We start from the raw sequence: 9,266 nt of genomic DNA, 5'->3' as shown, positions 1-9,266 counted from the left end.
TGTCGGACAAACTTCTGCACTGGTTTATGATGATGATTTCCGTGTTTTTTTCACATTCTTGGGCAGTGACATTTTGATTTGGTTTTAATTGTTCGTCTTCCATTAGGAATTTGCATACTTTCTATTTTGACTCGGTGTAAGTAATACGCAATCATCAGTGGAATCTCCAATTGCCAATGGAAATAGACACACTGCCTAAAGGAAAAAAGGAAATTCAGGGACACCTCGTTCTCAAGTAATTGTACCATAAATTTGTGAATTTGCTCTTTAGTGTTCTTGGTTCTACTTGCAAAGTTTTTTATCACTGAAGTTGTAACACACAATAACCCAACTTTTACCAAGCCTCCTCTCTTCAAAGAGACATTTGCTAATCGACATCATTAGTCAACAGGTCTAACATTTATTTGCACAATCAAAATAACGAGGATGATCTCGTATGCCCACTTATAAGAAAAAATTGAAGAAGATAATCCTACAAATATCTTGTGTGTTATTTTTTTTACTGATCTCCAATAGAAAAGATCATATAACTAAAATAACATTTGTAACTAGTACTACTTTTGATCATTGCTTATGTTCAATACAGAATTCTTACAATAAATAGGCAATAGCCCGAAACACCACTCAATCTGACCCAAAATGAAAAAAGAAAAAGGAAAAAAGAGGGATGAAAAATAGAAACAAGGAAGAATGAAAAGAATAGACAAAAGCTGAAAATTTGGTACGTGGAAAATACAAGGAACAATCACGTGTGTTATGAGCTGAACGGAGACTACCCATCATGTGTAACTCCATAACTACCAGAAGTTTGTTCAGTAAGATGGCGAAACAAATTGTACAAAATGGTGGCACCGCGGTAGAAAGGGTCATCAAACTACCATAATAGTTGCAAGAAGAATTGCAACAGAGCTCATGAGAATGCTAGCAACGACGGAGGATTGGCCATTTGGAGGAGTGGGAGCAATAGCTGACCCATTGTCATTAGATGGGTTTATCTTTGCCACAGGTGGAAGAGGTGGCTCAACCACATCACTTTCAGTGAGTACCGGGTTGGGAGCTTCAGCTGGTGGCAAAAACTGAGGAGCCATGAGTTCTAGGAGACTCCCAGGTTGTACACTGGTCATATATGGTGGCGAGTCTTTGAACCCTAAACAACGGTTCCCTGTACATTCCAAACAATTCGTATATGTCAGAATTGAGGATATCTAGTAATCTTGCATTTCGTACACACAACTTAATGGATATGACCAAGCAAAAGCTCTTGTAAATATGCACAAATACAGCAGATTGCACCAGAGATTCATTATACTAAATGATCTTTGTGCAGAGTCAGGATGATGAATCTAGAAACTAAAAGAGGAAGAAAAGGGAAAGGGGCGAATAGGGGTTGGGATTGGACCACAGTATGAGAAATAATAAGCTATATGAATAACTTACTTCGGTATCTAGCCGCTGTGGCAGGGTATTCTGTAATAACACCATCAATGCCAGCTCCAACAGCATAGTTGTTTAACTCAACAGATGAATCTGAGAAAAAGTCCCATGATTGAGACACAAACTCATTGTTGAGGAGTTGTACATATACTGTGAGATTTGATGACTGCAGCTTCTGCACTACATTCGTTTGTGCAATGATAAATGCATCCTCGCTGGGGAAGACAGATTGCTTAGTTATGATAACAGATTTTGCAAAGGTCTTGATCTCCAATATAGTTGAGCTCTCAATATCACGGATATCATCCCCAACCCCATAAACAAGTTCATAACTACTTTTCTTAAATTCTTCCAGAACAGAACTGTCAGTTGACTGGATCAAAACTTTCTTAGCTGTCTGATTATTATAACCAGCTTTGCTTAAGGCATCCAAAACAGCACCAGTTACACCTAATCCCTGCTTCGCCATGTATGCTGCATTCTGCACGGAGCCAAAATATTTCCAAAAAAAATGAACAAGGAGTTAAAACCTTCATTGCACAATGATATTCATGAACATTAGATTTTTCTCTCAAAATAAACCAAAAAATGCAGCTATTTTACTACTTTTACTATTCTTTCCACTTCACTGTGATGTCAAAGTTTTTCCTTTCTTTTATAATCGTTTGTATATTTAATGGGTAATAACCTTCATTAAGTAATGAAAATAAAATTATTATGATTTCTGTTAGTCCTTTAAAGCATAATGCCTACTAGAAAGGCAGCTGCTTGGTTGTTTGAGCAAGCAATCAAAATTGCTTCATTTCAGAAAATTGGAGATGCTTGGTAGCTGGATTGATATACATTGCGATCCTTTCTGTATCTTGCAGAGATTAAACCTTCAAAATTCTAGTCACAAAGTGAATCCGTTTCCCTTTGAAACATACCATTTTCTAAAGCATTTTTTTTATGACGGTGAATCCAAGCCAGCTTGTGCGTACCTCGGCCATTTCACCAGGTATCTACTACCTCCCACCAGCACATATACCGGGTAAATCTGCCTGCCGAGGCTAGGGCAGATGAGAAGAAATCACCTAGTGTTTTTTGCCTTCGCTGGAATTTGAACCTGAGACCCTCCACCCACTTAATTGACGACTAGGCCACACCTTTGGATGCATCCAAAATCTTTCATGGGAAAGTTTGGCCTATTTCCCCGCATCCAATCACAAATGTGATAGCATAAGAAGCTACCGAATTCTCACACTCAGAATGAGAAGTGACAAGGAGTGGATATAAGCATTTAGGATTCTACACTTAATTGATGCATAACAATGTTGGTATAAAGGTCTATGGGACTATCACTGAATAAACTCACCTCTACGCTGATCATCACACCAGAAACAGAAGTAGCATTTTTGGCAAATGTCAAGAAGTCCGCTAACGACATAAAGTTTCCATCATTTCTGGCCTTTGGATTCCGAAACAATCTAAACTCTGACCATCGGTTTGATATTGCCGCTGCAAAAAATTAGAGCATGTTTAAGTGCAGTGTTGAAGCAACAGTATTTCGAACTTTCAACTTTAGTAATGCATAACCTTGCAATGAAAATAATTAGAAGAAAAAGTAAACATTTGAGGAAATGTCCAGATAAGAAATGAAGATCTCTAGCAAGTTGTAGAACATGAAGTCCCAAAAAGTGCTTGCTAAAAAGAGTATGACATAAAACATGTCAAAGTGGGAAATAGGCTATTATCAAGCCAAAGCAAATATAAAGCCAAAAAAAGAATCCAGTTTTTCTAATTCTTTCACACATTTCAGAACAATACATTATTCATTACGATATACAGCAGAACTGCTTTTATTAATGAGGAAGGAGAACTGGGATAATGAATGCTACAGTATTGCTCCCCTCTTAAGAGTTTATATGTGCGGTTTAAAACAAATTAACAAGCTACAAAAGGAATAGCTAAAATTTAGATACCCTAATCCCTGAAAGTGTTACTTGTGCAAAAAATTCATAAAAGTAAAGAAGATCCCGATATGAATGAGATAATAAACACAATACTGAAGACAAACCACCTTATTTTACAACAATTTTTAACAGTCCTAGATCCATATGAAAGAAGTGATCGTGGCAAAAGATACGACTTACTTGAGGGCAAGCAGAGAAATATTATAGAGGCATGCAATCTTCCACTTTTCTTTTATATAGAAAGTTAGATACAGATGGCGTCGCACTGACACGGAGGCATGAAATAGTAGGAGTGAAACATGATAAGTCACATAATTTAGCTACAAACTAACAGTTGCTTCAACTTACGTTTCAGGCTTTGAATCTCGGTCCAAGTAAGGTTGATGGTGAGTATTCCATTTGTTATCTTAAGCTCAGGGACAGTGGTAGCAATGTTGCTGAATGGCGATTGGGCCGCAGTGGTCTTGTCTATCAGATTTATCGAACCAAGACAGAAAGGTACTCGATCTTTAGTCATTTGGACAGGACAGCCAAGAACATCTGCACCATCGGAAGCAGCCTTTGTGTATGCTAAATCAGTGCAACCAGGATAGTCACCACTTGCTCCTTCGGATGTAATAATCTGAAGCTTTACTGCAGGCCAACAGGAGGAAGAGGGAAAACAAGAGAGGAATAAAGCATCCATCAGTCTCTATATAGATTGTTCTAAAAGAACTTGATAAATGATGAAACAATAAGCAGTCAATTGGTGAATTAGTTATGCATGGATAATCATACAGTTAATAGTACATTAATTAATAACTTTGAAATTGTTATATGTTGAATAACAATAGAGGGGGTTTTGTGCAGGGCATGCCTACTATAAGGGTACTTTGTCTTTATATACTGTTGTCTAGCTATTGTTAATATATCTATTATTTTTCCGCATTGTACCATGTATATAAAACTTGACAGGTTTTCACACAAATTATGCCAGTATTGATAACGTGAGTTTAATATTGGAAACCTATTCATTAGCTATGTAGAGTTTTATACTGGAAATCATTATATATCGTATTTGGTTATGCAGAGTTTTATTTTACTAAGTACATGCTGTATTTTTGTAATGAGATTATTATTTATTATTATGCGGTCAACCAAATGACCCCTAAGATCAGAAGACAAAAATGATTAGTAAAAGAATCTTATTACGTAGAACTCAGGAAACTAACAATTTAAAACAACATGAATCAGTCTGTGGAAAAGCATGCATATCAGCAGCGTACCTTGAGGTTTATCATTCTTGCCCAAATGAGAGAAGCAATCTGCATGATTAGAAAAGTTCAGAAACCGGGATAAGTACCACAGAAAAAAGCAGATCAAGGAATCAAAGTGCTTTCGAACCAACTCAGAATATAACACTAAATGCAAAACAGTGCCAATCATAGGTTCAGGTTTCAATTTTGAGACAGCAACAACCGAGTGTTTCTTTGAATAATTATATTGATCAACTTCTTCAGTAAAAGATAATCATTTTATGATCAAGAAAGCTAAGAGTGGAGTAGCATGTGAAAGAACTCAGCATAAAACCCAAAGTTTACGGCTAAGAGCGGAGTAGCCAAGATCTTGACGAACCCTTTGGATGCCCCCCCCCAAAACCCCCCCAACCCCACCCCACCCCAACCCCCCTTTTTCCGGATGCCCTTATACCCTTCAAAAAGTTTTAAGTTACTTAAATATCCTTTTGCCAACGATGATGGTAGATATAAATTGGACAGGGAGCAAGTTTTTCTCGACAAGTAAATATGATTGACAGCCAAATATAATTGATTTGAAATAAAACAAGTGAAACTACGAAAGCAGCAAACAAAGCATATACTGGCACACTCTCGAACAGAGAATCAAACTAAATTGTCACTTACCTACTGACGAAGATGGAGTCAATGGGAAGTCAGATAGCACTCCGTCCACCGAGAAGTCACCGTTGTCAATATAGGATAAATACTCAGCTACAGGATCATAACTATAATTATAAGCAGAAGGTACGTCATTAGCAAAGTCGGCTGCAAAAATCTCAAGACCTTCCTTATGAGCATCCAAAACGACTGAGGTATGCGGCTGCAAGTACAAACTGTTGTCCACTGGCCAGATATAATGTTTGGGAACAAGAATCCCTGAGGCGAAGGTTTTAACAAATGTGAGATTCTTTAACAAAGAACCGTATGTTTGATTCGTTGATGGCTCAATACCATCCTCGCCGAGAAACCGGAAAACGAATTTTGTCACTCGTGGATTGAATCGCCTTGCAATACTTCGGAGGAAATTCACCTCAGGTGATGAAATATAGTTGACAATTACACTTCTAGACAGGGAAACAACAAAGCTTCTGATACTCAGATTGCGCTGACTGTAGAAGGAGTCATGCTGGAAATGTATTTGGAAAAGGAGTCAATTAATAGCTATGTTAACAGAAATTTAACAAACCACCACATAAAATGCAGTAATGCACATTGCTAAAATCAAGTTGTACCTTTTAGATTCTTAGAGATCGAAAAACTGCAAGTACGCAACAACTAATTACCACAAGCATTCGGTAATCAAAAGACATACCTGGATATTCAACCATAATCCTGGAGGTTTGACTTGGCTAGCTACATCCTGGACAGTAAGAATTTGCTGGGGGGTGCCATCAAATCTAGGAGATCGTGAAAACACTCCTTGTTTCACTGTTCCAGGTATCAGGATTAATTACTTCTTAGTAGAACTTGGATCAAAAGAGACTAACTTTCATCAAGCATAACAATAAAACCAACTCCATTAGCTAGGCTAGATTCTCTAGACTATATCAACAGCATGTTTTGCCATCACATTTACATTTGACAGGATCCATTGCTTGTTGATTAATCCTGTGCAAATTGCACAGAGCAACGCATTTTCTAAGATGATCTGATTTTAAGATAGTGGTATTGGTGGGGGGGATTTTTTATCATACAAATAATACATATTATGATGCAGAAAGACTGCCAAATGCCAATTAGCACTTCATCAAAGAGTCAAACTTTTGAAAGGTAGGATCATAGTTATTCCACGAAATAAAAACCTAGACTAAGTTTTTCATCCATCAATCCTTTTCCTTTGTATTCAAGTGCAAGAAAAAAAGTTTTGAAGCATAAGTGCATATACAGAAATGACACAACACACAGTTCCAACATACCGGAATTGTTTTGGAACCAAATAAATGCAGGTGGATATTAGCTTCAGATACACTATAATGGCATGTTACCAGAACCTGTGCTATCCACCCACATAAAGAAAGAGAGGAGTGACTGAACACCTTCTCAGACTAGCAAATAAAAGGAAAACAAAGACAGAGAAGCTAAGCACCGTTTAAAATTCTAAATAAGTAAAGCCCTGAAATAAATTGGTTTATCTTGTAAAACAAAACTAGTGGATAAGCCTCTCAATCAAGTACATATTACAGTAAAAACAGGCGGATTCGGACTGTAAACCCATTGCCCAAACTGTTATTAGGTCTAAATGCTGATCCAAACAGCCATGCACGTATATAGCACCATAAAGTCTGAAGCATATAGTAAAGGATGTAAAAGGCAATGAGTTAAACTTACAGCTGACAAGCGCCAAATCCTTGAAGTTGAAATCAACAGAAAACCATCCTTTCTGAGGAACTCCATTCACCAAGTAGGTATTCTGCTTGTTTTTGAAGAGAACATTAACGTCAGAAGAATTGTCGAGCCTGATATCAGATAAACAAATGCCAACCCCGTCTTTCGTGAGTTGAACATCACACCAAGCAACCCAATCAGCGACGCTAATCGCTTTTGCCAAAATATAGGCATTAAAGCTTGAATCAGGCATTAACCCAGAAAATCCTCCACGAGCTATGACTTTTGGTGCATCTCCTGCAAAGCAAAAAAGATGGAGTTAATCAAAATACAAGGATGAAAAATAGACAATCTTATTCATTATTTTCTGAAAATAAATGAAAACTAACTAACAAAATATTTTAATAAGCAGGGAATGCTAACTGATTCAGCTTTTCAATCCTATCTGGAATTTCACGGCATATTCAGGGAAAATTCTCATTATCTTTCATTCTATATTTTTTTCTTTAGGGAGGACGTGGTTTGGTGATGTAGGGATGAGATTCTATCAAAAAGTTGCATTCGACTACAGCTTGAGATCGACCTCTAATTAAACTAACTTTGATCGGAAATCTCACAAAATAATGACCAGTATAAAACAGCTCACAGCCTGGACAGTTGAATACCCCAAACGACCAAATCATCTTAACAATTCTGTTACTATAACAACAAAATTGTGCGTTATACTATTCTAGATATATATTTTTCACGATTTGTTCGGTGGCTGTAGAGCTAAAGTAAACTTCCGTTGATAATTTTACTGAAATATAAACAAGTCTACGCAGTAACAATCACAACAAATTTGTAGTAGCTTAAACAAAAAATAAACGCATCCGAAGAACTTATCATAATTCCTACATACAGCAAAAGCGAACTTAGTAATGGCCATTTCCTAAAGAGCTAGAGGAAAAAAAAAGCAAGGAGTTACCGGTCAATGTAAGCCATTTAGAGGTAGCATTGTCAGATCTTTGAGCAGAAACAAATGCAGCTGAGCAGCAAAGGAGCAGGAGACACGAAATAGAACGGAGGTTCCACATTTCCGGCGAGCTTAGCCGGAGAAGCGTTTTACCGGCGGAATTTTTTCCGACTCAGCTGATATTTCTGAAGAAATTAGAAAAGGAAAGTGTGATGATTGACAAGTTGGAGACTTTGAGACCAGAGAGAGAGAGAGAGAGAGATGGTGTTTGGGCCTTGAGGTAAGGCTGTAGGAAATTTCAGGCTGGCATATTTTCTTTCCACTATTTATGGTACATTACAACTATTAGTTGTACTAATGGAAAGCCGAGAGATGCTTTCATTACGCGTCTTTTCGCTTATTTAATATCTTTACCGGCTCTTTCTGCCGGCTTCCCTGTTTGGTTAATTTTTAGTTGCAACTAGCATTTCTATTGTTCACTAGTTGGCATATCAGGTTAATTTCACTACAAGTATTCTAAAGGTTGGGCTACACTTTTTTTACAGTTAAGGAAAAAAAAATAAAAAATAAGGCCACTGCCAAGTAAAAAATAAACAAAAAAGAAAAACAAAAAAAAACTATTCTAAAGAATACCTTTAAGATGTCAACATGATATTCATAGTGAGAAAATTGTTTGCCTTGCAAGGCTTTAGTATGGTGTAAATTGTGAAAATAACACTCAAGATTGATCAATTTCTTGTTTTGCTTGACCAATCGAGTGGCAACAAAAATTACTACTATAAAGTTGATGCTGAAAATCATGAGTGTTTTTTCAAGATGCTCAAAATCATCAAAGTGTTGTATATTTTCTTTCGCATTAGTGTACGCTACAATTATGTTGATACTTACTTAGCTATTCAACTATCGGAGCATCAAGTTACTAAGTCATACTATGAAAGTATGGGAGAGGGGTAGTGGAGCTGGGGTTGAGGAGGATTGTGATTATTTCTGAAAACCAGTTCGAATTTATGCCAGAACATTCGACTACATAAGCTATTCATCTTGTTAGAAAGTTGATGAAGCAGTATAGGGAGAGGAATAGAGATTTACATATGGTGTTCATCGACTTAGAGAAGGTTTACGACAAAGTGCCAAAGGGAGGTTATGTAGAGATGTTTGGAGGCTAGATGTGTTCCTGTTGCATACACAAGGGTTATTAAGGACATGTATGATGGAGCTAAGACTCGAGAGAGGACAGTGGGAGGAGACTCAGGTAGTGGACGAAAACGTGAGATTTGATTCTCAAGGCATCCCTAGGAGAGAAAGTTCTAAATACCTTGGATC

The 9,266-nt window shown here is 37.2% G+C and overlaps 1 protein-coding gene across 1 annotated transcript; it reads right to left on the bottom strand.

The window, feature by feature from the left end:
- Positions 1-470: 470 nt before the first annotated feature.
- On the bottom strand, positions 471-8,243 carry LOC104116752 (glycerophosphodiester phosphodiesterase GDPDL4). Its single transcript, XM_009627681.3, has 9 exons — positions 7,956-8,243; positions 6,992-7,285; positions 5,976-6,091; positions 5,288-5,789; positions 4,652-4,690; positions 3,735-4,019; positions 2,789-2,931; positions 1,438-1,915; positions 471-1,162 (listed from the first exon to the last, which is right to left on the bottom strand). The coding sequence occupies exons 1-9, from the start codon at positions 8,062-8,064 to the stop codon at positions 870-872; spliced, it is 2,259 nt and encodes a 752-aa protein (XP_009625976.1). The 5' UTR covers positions 8,065-8,243; the 3' UTR covers positions 471-869.
- Between the last annotated feature and the right edge of the window lie 1,023 nt (positions 8,244-9,266).

Source organism: Nicotiana tomentosiformis, chromosome 7, assembly GCF_000390325.3.
Source record: "Nicotiana tomentosiformis chromosome 7, ASM39032v3, whole genome shotgun sequence".
Taxonomy (NCBI): domain Eukaryota; kingdom Viridiplantae; phylum Streptophyta; class Magnoliopsida; order Solanales; family Solanaceae; genus Nicotiana; species Nicotiana tomentosiformis.
Note: the sequence above shows the minus strand (reverse complement) of the source record. Positions and strands in the feature narration are given on the sequence as shown.